This window comes from Diabrotica virgifera, chromosome 2, assembly GCF_917563875.1.
Source record: "Diabrotica virgifera virgifera chromosome 2, PGI_DIABVI_V3a".
NCBI classification, from domain to species: domain Eukaryota; kingdom Metazoa; phylum Arthropoda; class Insecta; order Coleoptera; family Chrysomelidae; genus Diabrotica; species Diabrotica virgifera.
In genome coordinates this window covers 137487709-137509667 of record NC_065444.1, presented here as the reverse complement: position 1 = coordinate 137509667, position 21959 = coordinate 137487709, and the positions used below count along the sequence as shown (strand labels likewise).

At 32.4% G+C, this 21959-nt stretch overlaps 1 protein-coding gene across 1 annotated transcript in view; it reads left to right on the top strand.

The window, feature by feature from the left end:
- LOC126879643 (uncharacterized) overlaps positions 1–17647 on the top strand; it is a 40277-nt gene extending 22630 nt beyond the window's left edge. The window contains exons 2-3 of the mRNA XM_050642834.1: positions 10582–10857; positions 17473–17647. Of these exons, the coding sequence (XP_050498791.1) occupies positions 10582–10843 (262 nt within the window). The 3' untranslated portion in view covers positions 10844–10857; positions 17473–17647. The remainder of the gene's footprint in view (positions 1–10581; positions 10858–17472) is intronic.
- The last annotated feature ends 4312 nt before the right edge of the window (positions 17648–21959 follow it).

Sequence of the window (21959 nt, the reverse complement as noted above, 5' to 3'; positions counted from 1 at the left end):
TGGATTTGTTTAAAAAATTGTTTAAACAATTTTTCGACCACGGCACCTTGTGAATACGTTATAAGGACCTCTTTTTGAGTAAGTTTGTGCAAAAAAATCGAATCGGAATAATTTCACTAACAGGGGCGACGATAAATCCGGGACTATAGCGCTAATTATTAATAATTAAAAATAACAGCTTTGTAATAAAATAATGACAAAAATCTCTTAAGGACCTTGAAGCAAGGGTTTGAAACTTGATCTGCTCACTTTTTAATTTCATAATAATAACTTTTAATCGAGTTATTAAGACTTAAAAATGGCCATTTTCGCATTTTTCAAATTTTTAATCGCATATAACTCGACAACAATCAATTTTAAACAAAAATGGCAAGACACCTTTTTTGCCCAGAATGACACAAGTTATCTAAAAAAAATTGTTCGAAATGAAAAAATTTTTTTTGTGAATTTGCTTCAAAAAAATTTTTTAAACAATTTTTCGACCAATGCACCGCCCGGCACCCTTTGGATATGTTATAAGGACCTCTTTTTGAGTAAGTTTGTGCAAAAAAATCGAATCGGAATAATTTCGCTAGCGGGGGCGACGATACTGCCCGGTCTACTTTTGATGCTGATGGTGATAGAATAGATACTTTTTATATAACAAAAATAAAACTTTTTTTAAACTCTTTAAAAAATTTGTGGCGGGTTTTCCCCGAAAAGTGCGTTATTTTTTGGACATTTTACGTTGAACTAGTCGATTTGGAATTTGACGAATAAGAACCAACTTTTGATTAGCTCCAACTCTGTTTTTATTGTGTGTCCAGACTTCATACATACATCATTTTTTTTACTGTTTTATAAGCTTTATATTTGCTAGGAATAGTTTTTCGATCAAATACTTACTTTTTGATTTATTTGCGAAAAACCATCTAAAAACAAAAGTTACAAGGAATTTAATTAGTTTATCCACTTACGGACTTATTTGGACCTATATTTTTTCACACTCGAGAAGGGGGTGGTACTCATCCCCAGAAAAAAAGCACACACTGGCACTCTGATGTTCATTTCGCGAAATATCGCAGGGTTCGTATTTAAAATTTTTAATTTACTCCTCACCCCTTTCCGTGGGGGTTCGTTTTTGGTATCATTCGATAGACTTTTGAAAAATATTGAACACGCATTTTTTAGTTTTTCGATCTGACGTTCATTTCGCGAAATATTCGCTTTTTTGTGAAACTTTGTGACTCGCCCATCATTTCTTCAGATTTGGGAACACTTAATAATCGGAGGGGGCCAAGTCAGGAGAGTAAGCCGCATGAGAAAGTAATTAGAACCCCAACTCGAATTTTTGCTACTGTCACAACGCTCTTGTGAGTCGATGTATTGTCTTAGGTCTTGAGAACACTTTTTTCTTCTGCTTATGGAGTCATTTTTCATTCATCACATACCGGAACTCACCACATAAATTTTGAAGACCCTGACATCAAAACTGTATTAAATTATATGTGATCTAAGTAAGTTAATGAAAAGTCAGAATAGATAGAGTAGAACACTTATAAAAAAAATTGTAACAAGCAATTGGACATCGTAAGTTCTAATTTTTCACAAAAAGTGACCGGAAGTTGAACCGGCAGTCGATATTTGAACCCTTCGTGTAACTTTTTGTCAGCTGATATGACGGATGAATTTTGTTCACCTACAGATATGGACGAACAGACAGGCATGAAACCGGAAGTATGTATTTGTTCTGGTCTTTCTTAGTCGTGTTGACCAATAGTTTGTACTATTTCGACGAATTTAAAACAGTACTTTCGGTTGCAACTCTGGAACAGGCAGTCCGAGGTCAAACTTCTCACATGTAATATCATATTTTGGTTATAGGCTTTCATTTGACACCTTATTTGTCATTCTTTCTGTCCTACTAATAGACGAGTTGTGTTTATTGACGGACAGACATGGATAATTCTAGGTTTTCACATTTAATGATAAAAACAATAATTATACAATTCAGTTAACCTGACTATATCATTGTGATAATGACTTCTTATCTAAAAGTGACAACGGCAATAATTGCCGTTGTAATAATTATTATTCCATTCACTCACGATAAAATATCGCAAAACCTCCAGATTTTAAAGAACCGCTTGGATTGACATAAAATTTGGCACACACGTAGCTAAAATTCCAAAGAAAAAAGTGAGATTATGCCGATATGTTCTCTTGTCCTGGATGTGACTTTCACCCCTTCTTGTAGGTGAAAAAACATACGTGCAAAATAAGTCCGGAAGTGGATAAACTGACTAATTCTAATTCTAAGCAAATTTTGTTCTATAAAAGTTTTAGGTCAATACTTTTCGAGGTATGTGCGAGTGAATATGTTTATTTTTCATAGAAAAACACGTTTTGGACGGATTTTCGCAAATAACTCAAAAAGTAAGTATGTACATATTTTATCGAAGAAAATATTCCTAGCAATAATATAGCTTATGAAAAAGAGGTGTCAGTATAAGGTCTGTAGAACCAGTAGAAGCAGGGTTGCAGCTAATGAAAAATAGGTTCTTATTCGTCAAATACCAAATCGAATATTTCAACGTAAAATAACCAAAAAAATAAAGCACTTTTCGGGAAACACTCATCATAACTCTTTTAAAGTGTTTAAAAAAAATTTTTTTTGGTGTTTTTAAAACAGTTTCTAGCGTGAAAAGTAAGCAAGTTACGCTGAAAATAAAATCGTTCCCTTTTTTTTGGCAAAAGAAAGTCATGAAAATTAATTGTTACCGCTTCACACGTTACTTTAGATAAATGTATTGTTTATACAGGGTGTCTCCGAAAATAGTGCGTTCCTTTAAGGTGTGGATATAATACACAATTTAGAACAAAAAGGTGTTGTAACATTTTTTCCTAAAGTTAACCGTTTCAACAAAAATTACGTTGTTCTCCATAAGAGTAAATTTTTATTTTCATAAATTTATATGACCTGGCAACATGGCGTAGAAGAACCTGTGACTGTGAAATTTAATCTAATTGGACCACTTGTTTATTTACTAATTGAGTATCAATTTGCATATCAAAATGTATTTTCGTTTTTTGGTCAAACGGCTGAATTTAGAATAAAATGTTATAAGACTTTTTGCTCTACATTGTGCTTTCTATCTATACCTTTAAGGAACGCACTATTTTCGGGGAAACCCTGTATATGATCTGTAAGTTGCATTGGTTCAAAATGCTTATTTTTGAAAGGGGTTTTGTTGAAAGGCCTCGAACGAATCACTAGTCACGAGTATGTATATGCAAATTTTGAACAGCCATATCTTAACCAATTTTTGTCTTCCAGAAAATCAAAAAATTCCAAATATTTAAAAAAGCAACACCTACATTTTTTACTCTTTAAGATATTTGGTATCACTAATAATTTTTAAGTTATTTTGACAAAAGTCTTTTTTTCAAAATTAAAGATTTAAAAAAATTTACTTTAAAACCAAATTTTTCCACAAATAAGCACTTTGAACTGATGAAACTTACAAACACAAACAATACATAAAGTTACTTGTGAAGTGGTAACGATTAATTCCATTTGGGCTGTTAATTAGAGGGAGTTTTTAGAATATTTTTAACCAAAAAAAAAGGAACAACTGTATTTTGAGCGTAACCTGCTTACTCTTGCTGCTGGAAACTTTAAAAAAAATAAAAATAAACGTTTTCTTAAACACTTTAAGAAAGTTGTAATAAGGTTTCCCAGAAAAGTGTTTCATTTTTTTTATTTCACGTTAAAATATTCGATTTGGAATTTGAGATATAAGAGCTTATTTTTCACTATAGTCTGTTTTTAAACAAGAGGAGTCATTCAAATTTCCCGCGCCGTACACCTTGTTTGTAATTGGTACAACCTCAGGCAATTTTACTCATATCAAATTTTGACACTATTGGCATTTCATAGGTCAGTTTATTTATTTTATCAGCAATTTTTGTATTTTCTGCGTTCTTCCTTTTATTTTTAGATTTTTAGTCAAGATTACCGTCAAAGGCCGATATGATCAACCAAAAAAGAAGATTTATCTGATGATATTTTTAGTGACTTTCTTGGGTGTGAATCTGCCATTTAGTTTACCTACTCCTCTTGGTTTTAAAACAAAGCTTAGCAATAACTCTGCTTCTACTGGGTCTACAGACCTGACACATATACCATTTTTTCACTTTTTTATAAGCTATATTTACTATTTGCTAATTTTTTTTCAATAAAGTACCTACTTTTTGAGTTATTTGCGAAAAACCGTATAAAAACGTTTTTTTTTTGTTGAAAAATGAACATATTCACTCGCAAATATCTCTAAAAGTATTGACTTAGTGAAAAACGCTATAAAATAGAAGTTGCTTAGAATTAGTCAGTTTATCCAATTCCGGACTTATTTGAACGTATTTGTTTTCATACCCTATAACCGACGAAACTCACCTCCAGATCAAAAGCACATATCGGCACAATATCACTTTTTTTCTTTAACATATTAGCTATAGGTACGTATCCCAAATTTTATGTCAAACCAAGCGTTTCTTCAAAATTCTGACCAAAAACCCTAAGTAAATTAAACGAAAATATAAAATGAATTTTTCAAACAAATATTTTAAGTCGGTATGAGAAATTTTAATTTAACAGATGAAATCAAATAAACACAATTCAACTCGTAAAATATTTAGACCCTTGCTTGGTAATCCAGCTGAACAGGTAAAGAACCTACCTTTTATGTAGTTTATAATCTGAGAGGATGGAATATTTTACCAAAATATTCCATCCTCTAAGTTTACAATAGACCTTTTCTACCTGTCCTCAAAAGATCGGTATTTTTAACTCGTGGCAACGTCGAAAAGCGGCAAAATGATGGGAAATACACATTTTTATGTGGTGGAAGTCAAAATGGTTATGAAGTGTAAAAATTTTTGTATATAATTTAAATTTTTAAAACTAAAATTTTAGAAAACTGAGAACGATACAGGGCGTTAAAAAATGCGCTCAACAAACATACACGAATTAAAATTCGAAAATGATAGTATTTCTTGGTGATGCCAAATGACTGCAACATGAAAAGATGACATAATGATAGCGGGATGTATATATATATATATATATATATATATATATATATATATATATATATATATATATATATATATATATATATATATATATATATATATATATATATATATATATATATATATATATATATATATATATATATATATGTTAAATAGAATTGTGCTTAAGGGTGAACCTTGTGGAAGGCCCTTGGTTGCAGTTATAGGTCCAATGAAAGATCCATCATTGCCTCTGGTATATATCAGTCTATTTTGAATTAATTTGTGAATTACATTGTTCAGGTCTATAGGAATTTGAATGTTGTTCATTTTCTGATATAATTTGTAAATATTGACATTATCGTATGCTGATTTTTTATCCAGGAAAACTGCTATTACTGATTCTGATAGTGTAAAGGCATTATGTACATAAGTTGACAAGTATGCAATGTTGTCATTTATTCCTTTTCCTTTACGAAAACCTGTTTGGTTTTTGCTGAAAAGGTTTTTGTTTTCAAGAGTGTGGTCCAAACGATTTTTGATGATGATTTCCATAGTTTTAGCTACGCATGAGGAGAGTAATTGGTCTAAAACTCTCAGGTGATGTGGGTTGTTTATGTGGCTTTAAGATTGGTATGATGTTGAAGTTTTTCCAATCCTGTGGCAGCTGCCCACCTTTTAATATATTATTAAATATGTTTATTAGTAAATGCTTCATTCTAAAAGGAAGGTTTTTAATCATTAGATAGGATATGTCATCCATACCTGGGGCTGATGATTTTTTATTGTTTATGGCCCAATTAAATTCATGAATGTTGGAAGGGGGACTGGTGCTATCTTCATTTATTTCCAATATTTCGAAGTTTGGGTCAATGTCCACTGAAGACATTTTATTTAAAATGTCTTGCTTGAGATGGTCTGCATAATTTTGACATTTTGTTTTATTATTTGTATTTGAGATTTTTAAAATTTTTCTTTTTTCTTGTTGTTAAGCCTCTTTCTTGTTTGTGCTGTTATTCTTTTTACATTAATGTAGTTTTCTAGGGTTGGGGCATTGTTGAATTTTTCTATAGAGGCTTTTCTTTCTCTTATCCATTCTGCACATTCCTCGTCCCACCATGGATTTCCTGTCTTCTGAGTTGTCCCACAGTTTTTATATGGTATAGCATTTTCAGCTGCCTTGTTGATAATATTACTCCAAACATTGTAGGTGACTACGTCCTGCGCCTCAAGTTGATTTGCTATGTTGTTGTAAAATAGTTCCCAGTTTGCTTTATTAAAATTTCTTGTTTTGTGCAAGAGATGGATGTTTGTAAAGCTGTTGTTGTTTTTCATGTTCACTTCTAGGACTGTAGGAAGGTGATTGCTATTACCGCAGTCTGAAAGGGTGTACCATGTTGTTTTTAAGGCTAGATCACTATTTACTATTGTTAAATCTACTGCACTCAAGTGATTATTGGGATTTTGAAGGAGAGTTGGGGATCCGTCGTTCATTATCACCATGTCATTGTCCATTATGAACTCAGAAATAATTTTCCCACCTATGTTGGTTGGGCATTTGTCCCAAATAGGATGGTGTGCATTAAGATCTCCCATTATAATGGTTTTATTTGATGGTGAGTTATTATATATGTCAGACAGCAGTTCATGATTTACATGAATATCATAATTGCTGTACACTGTTGTTATATATACTTCACCTATTTTAACAATTATGTATTGGATATTTTGTGTACTAACAATTTTGACATTATCATGTAAAGTATTATTTCTAATGGCTATTGCCACTCCTCCATAGCCGTCGTCCCTATCAGCTCGAATAATTTTATAAGATTTAAGTGTAAACTGTTTAGTGTTTTTTAACCAGGTCTCATTTAGTAAAAGTACATCTTGATTTTCCTGTGATACTAAGTTCATTAAATTTGTTCTATTAGAATTGATGCTTCGTAGATTCTATTGTATTATTTTAAATTTGTGCATTGTTGTGTTTTTAGTTGTCAAATAAGTCAGCCAGGTCCATTGAAGATGGTCCTGGTCTGGTGTTTTGCCAAAGGAAATTTCTTATTGTATTTCTATTATTTTCAGAAGTGTTTGAAAGATAATTGATAATTTGTTTCATTTCCTCCTCTTGAGTTAATGAAATTTTGTTAGAATTTTTAAGTGCACTAATAGGCTGATGTGTGTTAGATTCATAATGTGGACTGAAAGTTATAGACTGTGAAGATTTCTGGCTTGTTAGCTGTCCATTGGGGAAGTTTAGACATTGTTCATGAGCTTTTTTGTCATAACCCTTTTGGATTATTCTTTTTTTATTTGGGTTGTTAGTCAAGGCTTGTTGGTAAGTTCTTTTAGTTGTATTGGCTGTAAAATGTTGGGTTCTTCTTTCTGAGGGTTCAGTATATACCTCTGGATTATCTGCTAGTGTTTTGTTTCCCCGTACAAGTGGAAATTCAGCTTTATTAATATAGTACTCTCCTTTTACTTCATATTGCTTTTTCACTATTTCGTTTGCATCATAATATGTTATGTTTTCAAATGCCATAATTTCTTTGATATTTTTTGTCTATTATATTCCGGACACAATTTTGACGTAGACCTATGTTCTTGTTTACAGTAAAAGCACTTTGTAACGCATGTAAAATTTTGTGTTTCTTCCGAGTGCTTTTCCTCTCCACAGTTAAAGCATTTTTCTTTACTTTTGCAATTATTTCTCGTATGGCCAAAGCGAAGGCACTTGCAACATTGTGTTACTGGGGGCACATATACATTAACTAGTCTTTCTAGTCCATAAAATTGTATGGATTGCGGTAGTCTGACCCCTCTAAAGGTAAGGAGCACTGTAGCTGTCGGTTCATATGATACATTGTCTTTCTGGATAGCCTTTCTGGTGAGACGTCTAGCATTTAGTATTTCTACACCCTGATATGCTTTGCAGCATTTCAGTAGCTCATCTTCTTTAATGTCTATATCTATCTGTCGTACAATGCCTTTACACGTAACAAAGTTGTATGGTATGAAAATTTTATAGCCCTTTTCTATAAGTGTCTTATTATCTACAAATCTGTTAGCAGATGTGGCATTTATGAATTCAATACATACCCTATTTAGACCTTTATTTTTAATCCCTTTTAGATCTGTTAAGCTCAAGTTAAAGATGTCCCTAGCTATTTTTATGTTGTTGACTTTACCAATGTTGAATCCCACTTTTTCAGTGGACTCCAAGTACACAAAAAATGGACCATTTTTTGGACCGCAGATTATCATACTGCGAGTATTTAATTGTTGGTGTTTTTGTCATATTGTCATTTAATGTCGTTGTACCGCCTTTATCACGTGGAATGTCAGGGGGGGAGGTCCACCCCCCGGTGTCACCCATAATAAGAAACTACAAGTCCAACAGTAGCAAAAATTCAATAAAATTAAACTTAAGTCAAAATCTGAATCAATCAAAAGCAAATACAAAATCGATCAAAAGCAAAAACAATAGTTGGAAACAATGCTCAACTTACCAGAGGCACGTGCACAAGTTTTGTTAATTTTGGAGCAGCTCGCGGCGAAAAGTCTTATCACCGCGAACGATAGTCACAGATTTGTCTATTTCAAATTTTCTTCCAAAAAATCAAACGTCAAACACAACAAAAATCACAAGAGATATTCGCTGCGAAAAGAAGCCGAGGCTGTTCATTCCATCGGACCTCGACTTCCTATCAGCGATAAACAAAAAATTAACAAAAAGTAACAACTGTTTTCAAATTAAATTAGGTTTGATAAGGTTTTTTCAGCAAAAAGCAAAAACTGACAACTACTCGCGAATAAGTTATCTGACAGATCCCGATGCTAATGATTGTTTTTGATAGTATAATGTCACTGTCACTGTCGTACTGCCGACGCACTGTTGTCGCACTGTTGAAAGTTTGGAAAACTTTCGAAAAACAAAAATATTGATGACGCGCTAATGTTGCCTCTGAACTTTCTTATTCGTAGAGAGAGACTGATATCACGATTATTAAACAGCAACACAAATAGAAATGTCAATAAGTCTTTTGATCTCAATATTTTGATCTCTTTTATATTAAATTTATACTAAATAAAAAATAAATTTACTAAATAAGAATTCTTCCTCCAGAAGACATAAATGCCTGTCTTTTCTCTATAAAAGCGTCTTGTTCTTCGTTCGCAGTATGATATATAACCGTAACTATACACAAAGAAATAATGAGCAGATGGAAAGAGTATTTTCAAGAACTTCTGGAAGCAACGCATATCCAGTGGAGGAGGAAGTAGGAAACATACTGCAACAGGGAGAAACAGATAAGATAAAATTAGAAGAGTTAGAGGATGCTATTAAACGGCTAAAAAAATCTAAAAGCTGGTTGAAATCTAAAAGCGCCTGGGTTCGATAGAATAACGAACGAAATGCTGAAGCACGTGGGAGATAAATGAAATGAATACTCCTGGAGATTTTTAATGAAATATGGAAGACAGAGATAATTTCGAAAGATTGGGAAATGGCGCTGATTTTGCCCATTTACAAGAAAGGAGACAAGAAATGTTGCAGTAATTATAGAGGAATTTCTTTACTATGCACGTCTATGAAAGCCTTCGAAAAAATAATTGAGAGGCGACTGTATGAGAAAATGAAAATTCGCTGTACACACAACTTAAAAGATTTAGCAACAAACTCCATACTCTCTGTGTGCGCATGCGCGCAGAATAATAAAAATTCACTCTCAATCATGCCTAAAGAAGTATAACTTCAATAAAAAAATAAAATTATTAAATAATATTTTTTCCCACAGAAGGCATAAATGCCTGTCTTTTCTCTATAAAAGCCTCTTGTTCTTCGTTCGCAGTATGATATATTTCTGTATGTGTTTCAAGCTCACAAGGTGGAGATGGTGTTACCAGAGTGTTACCATCTACTTAGGATGACACATACTAGAGACTACTGTGTGTGAACTAAAATATTTGAAAACACTTCTCTCTTCCAAAAACAAATTTGTACAGCACCTCAAAAATGAGACTTTGTAAAGTTCATTTGCATGCGTAGAAGCTGAGAAAAATACTTATTTTGCAACCATTCGTTGAACTACGGTCATGTGTGGAACGTATTCATCTACAATGCGTAGCTTTTTCACAATATTGAAATGAATGAAAAAAGAGCTATGATGCAGTCAAAATTTCGATACCCACGAGATACGCCTTTTGTACCGATTTTCCCCAGATCAATTAAAAAATAGCGACCAGTAATTTTTCGATATTTTAAGTTTTTCGGCTTGGTTTCCTGGCTATCATATATTTGTTATATGCTATGACAACATAAAAAAATAAATTTTTAGAAATAATTTAGAATCAAAGTAAAATATAATTTAAAATTGATAGATTCCTATTCAAATGGATGAATATAATTGAAAGTTATTTTAATAATAAAATAATAGTCATTAAACTGTTGAAAATTAGTGGTTGAAATCTAAAAATAAGGATAAAAATTTTAAGTTTTATTATTTTGATGTAAACCATATGTTACAGACCTAAGGAATTTAAAGAACTCTTAAAAGAAAGGGGCATCAAACCTACCAATATAACATGGCGAGGTTATAGAGGTATCTGCTTTCTTCATTACGCCAAAAAGAATTATAAGAAAGAAAATGATGATTCAGATGCCATTAATAGCGTTATAGAAATTATTCAGGAGCTTAAACTGAACCCTACAAAACCCGAGGAGAATTTAAACGTTGAGGTAATGGAGCCCATTACCAGAATTGAGACTGTTGATGTTACTGCCGTTTAATAGAACATTTTAAGGTGAGTATATTTCGTTTTTCTAATAGTAGATAAGATAAAATAGGATTAAAAGTATCATCACGTCCACTGCTGGACATAGACCTCCCTCAGTTTTTTCCAGTGTTCTCTACACTGGGTCGTTTGTAACCAGTTTCCCGCTACTCTGTTTACGTCGTCGTTCCATCTAGTCGGTGGCCGTCCTTAGCTTCTTTTATACTTTCTGGGCCTCCGTTCCATGATTCGTCTTGTTCGCTGTCCATCTTGTATTCAAGTGCTCTGCCCAGTTCCACTTAAGCGTCGTTATTCGTTCGATGACGTGAACTCCTGATCTTTGCCTGATTTGTTGCTTTGTTATGTAGTCTAGAAGGCTTACATACAGCATTACACGGTCCATGGCTCGTTATGTAATTCTTAGTTTATTTGCGTACTTTTGTGTAGGTGTTAAAGTCTCTGCTCCATAAGTTTTTATGGGCAAATCACATTGGTTATAAATAAACCTTTCACTTGAGACATATGAGAATTGCACTTTTTAGAATATGGCTTAGGGTAGCCAAATACTATCCATATCGGGCCTATTCTCCTTTGTATTTCATGTTTCGATTATCTCTGCTTGTTTTGATCGTCTCTGCTTGTTTTGATCTCGTGTCCCAGATATTTGTAAGTGTCTGTTTGTTGTAGGGTATTATCGTCACTAGTTATATTTCGTTCATTACAAGATTTGTGATAAGTTATTATGGTCAATTGTTATATTTCCGTTCATTACAAGATTTGTCATAAGTTTAGTTTTCTCAAAGTTTATTTTTAATCCTGCTCTCTCAGACATAGTTTTAAGCGAATGTGTCATAGAAATTATATCTCGTAAGTTGTCTGCGATTAATACAACGTTATCTGCAAACCTCAGATGAATGAATTTTTCTCCATCTATATTGATGCCCATAGCCCATATCTTACCACTGAGTGTACATACATATTGACTCTAGAGCTGCCGTGAACGATTTTGGTGAAACATTGTCTCCTTGTCTTACTCCTCGACCTAAGCTGAATTTTTCTAGTATTGAATATATGAAGTACATAATTCGCAAATATTTTACGGCTATCCCTACTTTTTCTGTCTTTACACGGCAAATTACGTGTAGTAAAATTCACACTGGTATGGATATGTAAACATTATTAGAATGTCATTCTACTTGAAAATGTCATCATTAACTTAAAGAGATGGCTTTTGAATGTTCTTGGATAACTGTTATTTGTATAATAATTGCAAATTATTAATTCAGTTAATAAATGTGATAATTTTTTCACTATGTATTCAGTGATTGTAATAATTTATATGTACAACAAAAACTAATAGGTACTCAATCGAGAAAAGAGGAAAAGTGTTAAAGTGATTTTTTAATAACATATTGTTACTATGGAACGCTTACTTACAATTTTGAACATCTTTAACAACAAAATACTTGGATCACAGAATATATTATCCTGATGTATTCTCTGCTTGGATCTTCCACAAATAGTACACAATAAATAATTAAGTTCACGTCTTAAATCAATTATTTATCAAATACATACACTATATATCAATATTATTTAATCAACAACTCAAAATATTCCCGATGCCATGTCAAATATTTAAAATTGTCACTGATTGTCACTGTCTGACTGACAATATGCTGATAATATTCTATTCGACTGAGTGCGTTGTAAGACAAAGATAGATTTGGAAAATATTACCACGGACATTGTGTTCATTTTTTTCGAATCCTGAAAAACCCAATAAATATTTTTGAAAAATTTAAACGCAGAATGAAAGACTAGATTATTACTGAGGGCCGAAGTCCCTTAGAATAAATAAAAAGTTTATTTTGAATGAGATATTTGAAATTAAAAATCACACTAAATTTTCTCTTAGTTTTTCACCCCTGTAACTTATTAAAATAAACATTATAGAAGTTCTCAGGGATTTTCGGCCCTCGCTAATAACGTCATCTTTCATTCTGCGTTTAAATTTTTCAAAAATACTTACTAGTTTTCTCATGATTCGAAAAAAATGAATCCTCATTTGAATAGCATTGCAGCTGAAAATACGTACCCATCCCCTTAATAGAAATATGAAGAGGGACTATATTTAATACAATTTATTTCCCGACAGTATATGTCTATCATTCACCGTTTAGCGGAGGTGGCGCCCCAAATTTGACAAGTTTTAAAAATAGATATTTTTTTTTAAATTGAACGGGATTCAAAAATAAACACTGCTGCAATTAATCACAAATAAGTGGCAGATTTTTTTGTATAGTTAAGCACATTTGCCAATGTTTTAATTACATTTTAAAAAACCCTTTTTTATAACATCCGAACCGCTTTTAGAGTAAAAAAACTTTCAGCGATTACCCATGTACTGGTGCTATTTACAAATTTGTATAACGCACCCCCATTTTTTCTTCGGAACCACCCCAAAAAGAAAGAGAATTAATAAAGAAATTTTCTTGGAATCCTTTACACACTATTGAAATTTACACACCTTTATTGAAATGCTTGATATATCATTTTGTGCACGTTCTTATTATGGGCCATTCCACGAACGCCTGTTTTGGATTACTTCTACAACGGATATTTTACTGTGCAACATAAGAAGTACGAAAGTAAATGGCGCTAATAATTATTCCAATAAACAACAATGTAATTTGCAATTTACTTTCGTTCTTCTTATTTTGCACAGTAAAATATTCGTTGTCGAAGTAATCCAAAACAGGCGTATGTTCGTGGAATAGGGTATACCCATCCATGAACACCAAAAGCGATTTCTTGGTGTAGTCCTTATAGCAAACGACGTAATAAAACGGGGCGTTGAAAAAAATTATTTTTTTTGCTTTTTGACCTATATGGGCATATGCTCCATCAATAAGGTTTTTCATAACTACACATGGTTATTGCTACATCCCTGCGGAAACTACCCCTATCCCTGAAAATACGTTTGGCGAGCATGTTTTTACGATTTTCTCATTACCTATGGATTTTTTCGAAACAAAACTTATACAGAATTTAAGACCACTATTTTATCTACAAATAAGGTCCTATGTATTTTTTTCGTATAAGCAACCATTACGGCACAGTGGCGCCGTAAACCTCGGAAATGCTTTGGGGGGCTTCAGTTTTTGTGTTTTTTTTTTCGTCACCTATTCATCTTTTTGATAACATACTTATGGCAAATAAAAGAACACACTGTCTGCTACACATTATGACCCATTTTACTTTCTTTGCATCCTAAAGCCACAGTGGTGGCCCAAAATCAATTTTTGCATATTTACTTTATTAATTAATCCTCCTTTTTTTGGGGTGGTTCCGGGGAAAATATGGGCGTGCATTATACAGGGTGTCCCGAAAAGATTGGTCATAAATTATACCACACATTCTGGGGTCAAAAATAGTTCGGTGGAACCTAACTTACCTTAGTATAAATGTGCTCATAAAAAAAGTTACAGCCCCAAAATGAAAATCGATTTTTTTTTTCAATATATCGAAAACTATTAGAGATTTTTTATTGAAAATGAACATGTATCATTCATATGGGAGGAACATCTTAAAATAAAATTATAGTAAAATTTGTCAACCCCATAAAATTTTATGGCGGTTTTGTTCCCTTAAACCCCCCCAAACTTTTGTGTACCTTCCAATTAATTCATTATTGTGGTACCATTAGTTAAACACAACGTTTTTAAAACTGTTTTGCCTCCTAGTATTTTTTCGATAAGCCAGTTTTTATCGAGATGCGGCTTCTTTTTTAATATATTTACATAAAAATTTTATGGGGGTTTTGTTCCTTTAAACCCCCCAAATGTTTGTGTACGTTCCAATTAAACTATTATTGTGGTACCATTAGTTAAACCCAGTATTTCTAAAACTTTTTTGCCTCTTAGTCTTTTTTTGATAAGTCACCTTTTATCGAGATGTGGCAATAATCATACTTAACCATATACAAATATGTGGTGAATTCGACAAATATTCAAAATATCTCGATAAACAGTGGCTTATCAAAAAAGTACTAAGAAACAAAAAAGTTTTAAAAATATTGTGTTTAACTAATGGTGCCACAATAATAATTTAATTGGAACGTACACAACAGTTTGGGGGAGTTTAAGGGAACAAAACCCCCATAAAAATTTTATGGGGTGCAGAAATTTCACTTTATTTTTTTTTAAGATGTTGCTGCCATAAACATTCCACATGTCCATTTTCAATAAAAAATTTCTAAGAGTTTTCGATATATGAAAAAATATCGATTTTCATTTTGTAACTTCAAAGGGCTGTAACTTTTTTTGTGAGCACATTTGTACTAAGGTAAGTTAGGTTCAATCGAACTATTTTTGACCCCAGAATGTGTGGTATAATTTATGACCAATCTTTTCGGGACACCCTGTATATATATATATATATATATATATATATATATATATATATATATATATATATATCAAATGAAATAGAGACTGTGGAGAAATCCCCTTACGAATAATTCACACATCCACCATTTTGGGTTGGGAAAAATTTTTTATATATATATATATATATATATATATATGTATATATATATATATATATATATATATATATATATATGTATATATATATATATATATGTATATATATATATATATATATATATATATATATATATATATATATATATATATATATATATATATATATTTCTTTCTTTCTTTAAAATAACAGCTGACCTGGTAGATAAAAATGGGGTTGAGGTTTATTGGGTATACAGCTGAATAAAACCAAGTGGTACTCTGTTTAACAAATCGTTATATTTCGCTGATTTTCATCAGCATCATCAGACGAAAGCTACAATATTTAAAAAATGGTACAATGTTATAATATGATCTTTTTTAACAATTTTTATTTTACCTAATTGAGGTTAACGGTAATATAATAATACCGTTAACCTCAATTAGGTAAGATAAAAATTGTTAAAAAAGATCATATTATAACATTGTACCATTTTTTAAATATTGTAGCTTTCGTCTGATGATGCTGATGAAAATCAGCGAAATATAACGATTTATTAAACAGAGTACCACTTGGTTTTATTCAGCTGTATACCCAATAAACCTCAACCCCATTTATATATATATATATATATATATATATATATATATATATATATATATATATATATACAAAACGTACAGGAAGGGCTATGTTCCGCAAAAACCACAAATTACCCCCTTTAAAGGGATGAAAAGGGGGTTTCCTCCATTATTAGTGGATTCCAAACTATGTGTTTGCAACTGTTTCTTTTTGTAGGTTTATGGTTACTCCGGCTCTCACTGGGTCTGTGATCGCTTCCTACTGATAGTTTATTGCGTTCAGATACATCTTGAACAATTTGTTTTTTGTCTGTTATAATATAATCATAATCATATTCACTTTTAGTTCTTCCGTCTGGACTAACCCACGTCTATTTCCTGTTTTGTTTCTTTAAAAAGTGTTCATTGCATACAGTTTGTGTTGCAACATAAAGTTAGTAAGCATTTCGCCTCTTTCGTTTCTTGCCGATTCCAAAATTTACGATTGTCACTTCTTGTTTGTTCTTTTTCCTTCCGTTTTGTTTGCCGTTAAAATCGTCCATTATCACATTGTAATAGGCCAATTCCTGATTTTCTGATCTATCGATTTCTTGATAGGGGGCTTCAACAAGTTCATCTTCGTAATAGCTGGTGGGGGGTATCCGTGGATTATTTTCAGATTGTATCTCTTATTCAGTTATAGATTTATATACATAACTCTTGTGGAAATGCATGCAATGCTCTGTATCTTTTTCTGTAATTTTTTGTGTAGGTACTAATAAACCGATTCCTACAGTTGTCGATTTTCTTTCCCCTTTATAGTGGAATATGTTGCCTGCTTTTAGTTTGAACTGATCTTCACCTCTTCTTTTGACTTCGCTAATTCCTATAACATCACAACATGTTTGAGCTTTTCCTCCAATTTCGTCATTTTCTCACCTTTAGATAAGGTTCTTACATTATACGTAATTATGGACAGCGGTCGTCGTCGTTGGTAGCCTCCTACAACCCGTGGATTTTCGCACCCTCTGATCGCTGTTCGTGAATCCTACCGCTACCTAGGTTGGGAGCAAGCGAGCTGCCGGGGACCGAGGCTTCAATGTCTGTTCATGTTGAGGGGGTTTTGGCATTTAACAACGACGCGACGCTTGCCTGGCGAGTTGGTAAGTTGGTTTGAGAAATTGTTAGAATATGGTAGGTATTGGGGTTAGGACATGATTTCTCTCCAGTACAGGAGTTGAGAGAGAACCAAGGCTTGCGTGTGGCAGGGTCGCATCCCTGGAGTAAGTCTGTCTTTCACTGGAATTGTGGAAGAATATCTACCAGCTACCATATAAAAATTCTTTACCGGATAAAAGTATATAAGATGAAAATTAATTTAGAGCAGAAAAATATTTAGAACAAAAAGATTTACATCAAATCTAGAAGGTACATTCTGATACGGATATTAATTATTAGTGTTACTCAAGTTTGTTTTATTCAGTTCCCATCTTGATTATGTTTATTGTCATTTATTGTGCTCTTTATTGTCAATAGTATAATGCATTTTTTTTTTCAGGTGGTTTTTTCAAGAGAAACATTGTTCCAGATTTACGTATTGTGATTTCTAGGTATTATTACATTTAAGTAGTTAGTTTTTGCAGTTATGTATTGCTGATATTTTTATAATACCGTTTCTTACGTAATACTTATTGTTAACAGCGAATAAAGTTGTTAATAAAAAAAGTAAAATATGTGATTGTTTTATTTAGTTGAGACTTAAATACCTGTAAATACTGAAACCATTATGTTATACAGAATTTAGATTTTGCTGCTTTTTTCAATAGTCTACACCGGTTAAACATTTTATTATCGACTAAATGTTTGTTACGAATGTTCAAGTTCGATGTTCACTGGAATTATAGCGTTGATATTCTAGAAGGAGTTTTTAAAAATTATTTATTTTCAAAATACAAATTACCAAACTATTTTCAAAATACGAAACAACAGAAGTGTTATGGAAAAACTTACAATATGACAAAAGTATAACAAAAGCTGAGAAAAAGTTATAGTAGTTGAAAAGTCTCTATTTATAAGCTACTATTGCGTAGTTTCTTGTATCCTAGAATGTGCAGAATCCAGTGGCGTAACTCTGGTTTGGTCGAGGATAATAAAAGGTAGGTAGAGGAAAGATAAACGGACTGTGAGGCAGAAAACTTGAGAGAGAAAGGTATAAGTGAAGAAGAAAGGGTAAGAAACATCGGCCCCTGAAAAAGAAAAAGCCGAGGAAGAAGAAAAAAGGATCAAGTTCGATGTTATACTAAGTAATCAGCGGTGTTTACTTGAATTAAACTGCTTTCGCTTTTTTAAATATTCTGTGAAGTTTCTCAAGTCAAAGTTTAAAGAATTACAGAAAAAAGTTATAAAAACATCTTTTTTGTAGGTAATAATAATGTAAAAAGTTTTCGGTCTTATCATATCATCTTGATACATGTGCAAATAGATAGCAACGGAGATATGATATAATGCCATAATGACCACCTGTCCATCTGTCATTCGAGCCACGTGACCTGCAAACTTGTCACACCTGGCGCCGACTAGCGAATAGTCAAACTATGACGTTATCGGTTCCATTCCTAACTAATTGGTTCTGAATCTCGCTCGGCCGGTAATGCAGATCCAACGCTTACCGACATGTCTATCTGGTGGTCTGTCTCAGTTGGCCCGTACTCTACTAGGCTAAAAAATATAGCCTATAAATTATACTTGTAAGTAGTGTACAGGAATATATCAGCATCCAAAATAAAAGCAACTCATATTCATTTAATTTTTAAATATCTTAAAAACAAACATCGCCGGTTGTTGTAAAATAATTAGGTGACACCGATTGCCCAACACAGTGCACTAGTTTTCAAGAACGCTTTGTCAGCTATTAGATATTATTAATATTTCACGGTCGAGTCGTGTCAACAATCAAAATAACAACATTTACAAGTTTATTTATAGATTCAGGAGAATCATCGCTGATATTTAGACCTCAAGCACACCAACTAGTTACTGGTACGTTTAGTAGTGTTGAAAATAAATAGATGTTATGAACAAATAGTGCCTCCAGTTAATTAACCTCATCACCATTATTTCTTTATAGTAGAAAATTTATTGAATTTATCTTTATTGAAAACGTTTTTGGATAATTTTTAAAATTAAATATACTAATTACAAAAAAAAAGATTTTATACTTCTTTTTAATTATGGTATATACTAGGGGTCACCAATTAGCGGACCGCGGTCCACATGCGGACGGTAGGCTAATTTTGTGCGGACCGCAATTAAATTCAGACTATTCAGAATATAGTGTTTTGCAATTTTGAAAATGTTTGGCCATGAAATTGTGTACTATGTTTGGCTCATCTTATATGTGCGAATCCGCTTTTTCAAGAGTGAACTTTGTTAAAAGTCGGTATATATCTCAGCTAACAGATGAAGCTCAACTCCCTAATGAAAATCAGTTGCACTAAACTCGTTTCACACTTCAGACAAGATGTAGGTACATTTTTTTACATAGAAACAATTTTTTTAACTAAATTCAAAATCGCATTCGTGTGCTAGCATCGATAGTGTACACATCGTTAAGTGCTCATTAATAGGTTCTACAAAAAAGTAAACCAAGTTAAGTTGTTTCGATAGTTAAAACTACAAAACAAAGGTAGGATTGTTCTTTATATTTTAAAATGAGTGATTCTACGGGTGGCGAGAAGCCACCCCCTGATAAAGATAAAGATGAAAATATGGATACTGTAAATACTCGTTTCGATCTAAATAATAGGTACAAATCATCTGATAAAGGCCCGTATTTTGTATTAGTCGAATCCATCGATCCGAATATAAAAAGATTATCCCCAGTTCGAGTAGGTCATTATTTATTCATTACTAGCGTTTTTAAACATGATGTAATTGATTTAAAATCGGCAGGCCGTAATAAAGTTAAAGGTATTTTTAAAACTCATACATGTGCAAATAGTCTAGTCAATCACGATATAATTACTTCTAATAAATTTGTTGCGTATATTCCAAAGTTCTTTAATCACCGAAAGGGAATCGTCAGGCAGATTGACACGTTCTTAGACGAAAAATATATGATAGATAATATTATTTCTGATCAAAAAATTACCGAGGTAAGACGTATGAAAAGAAAAATTATCGATTCAGATAATGAGGTTGTTTTTGTTCCTAGACAAATGGTAATTTTAACATTCGAAGGAAATATCATTCCTCAATATATTACACTAGATTTGGTAAGGTTTCAAGTTGAACAATATATATACCCCGTGGTACAGTGCCTAAATTGTTTTAAATTTGGTCATACTATGAGGCAATGTAAGGCCACATCCATCTTGTGCAAAAATTGTGGCAAAGATCACGAAGACAACTCTAGCTGTAGTATTCCTAAATATTGTCTACACTGTAAAACAAACGAACACACATCTTTAACGAAACAATGTCCAGCGTATCAACATCAATATAATATTAAAAAAATCAAGGCGATTGAGAATACCACGTTTAAAGAAGCTGAGTTTATAGCAAAAATCCCATCTTATGCCAAAATTACGACACACAATCAATTTGAAGTGCTTAGCAATTTAAATAATTTTCCTCAACTCCCATCCGTCGCAAATGACAGTACAGGAAACTTTTCCTACGTCCCAAAACCTAAAAAAAGTATTAATCCTCCTAAAAGAAAAGTCATATCTCCCATTCAATGTAAAACTTCTCTACAATTTCCCTCATCTTCTCAATCAAAAAAACCAGTGCCACTCCCTATAATTCCTAACCCTTATCGGGATGAATTTATGGCATAAAAAGAAAAATTACAGTTACAAATTCTTCAAGAAATCCCTTTTGTGTTAGAAAGAATAATTAAACAAATTGACCCCAAACTAGTCTCGTCTGAATTACAAAATGTCACTCAAAATGAAATCAAAAACATACTAGCTTGTTTGTCAGACAACGATAGTGATGGGGAATCGTAGAGCAATTAATATTCTGCAGTGGAACTGTCAATCCATTATAAAACAAAAGACTAATTTGCTTAATTTTCTAGAAAGTCATACAATTGATATCATTCTTCTTAATGAAACTTGGTTGTCACAAAATAAAAACTTAACTATTAAAGGATTTAATATTGTTAGACTTGATCGACGTGACGGCTATGGAGGCATTGCTGTTTTAGTTGCAAATAATATTTCCTTTTCAGATATAAAATTCAAAACTAATTATAATCCAAGCATAGAGGTTTGCGGTGTTTTTATAGAACAAGTAAAATTATCAATAGTGTGCGTTTACAAACCTCCTAAAATAAATGTCTTATCCAAAGATTGGGAAAATTTATTTGGTCAAATTAAAGGCAGAGTTCTAATTGGTGGCGATTTTAATAGTCATCATTGTAGATGGGGCTCTGTACAGGACAGTGCACAGGGAAACATTCTAGCTGACGCTTTAGACAATACCAATTTAATACTACTTAGTGACGGAAGACCTACCAAATTATCTAGACCGAACGAACGACCTTCAATGATAGACTTGACATTAATATCCCCTCATTTAACAGGTCTTACCACCTGGAACCCCCTTAATGACTCATTAGGTACAATCCATATCCCTATCCAAATAACCATAGATTTGAATTACACTCCGATAACAATTCACTCCTCAACAAAATGGAAAGAATCTTCAGCGGACTGGTCACTATTTCAAAATCACTTAGAAACATGCCTTCCCGATATTCAATCAATAGATGTTACATCTCTGGAAACGTTTAATAACTTAATAATAACAATAAATGAAGCTGCAGATACCTCCATGAGTATTAAAAAATCATTCCAACCAAAATCTTGTCTTCCAGTATGGTGGGACGATGAATGTAAAAATTTAATAGCACATCGAAAAAAAGCTTTTCGGGAGTACAATCTTATTTCAAATCTTGAAAATTATCTAAAATTTAAACACATACAAGCTAAATGCAAGGTTGTATTCACAAAAAAAAACAAAAAACTTCATGGATCAACT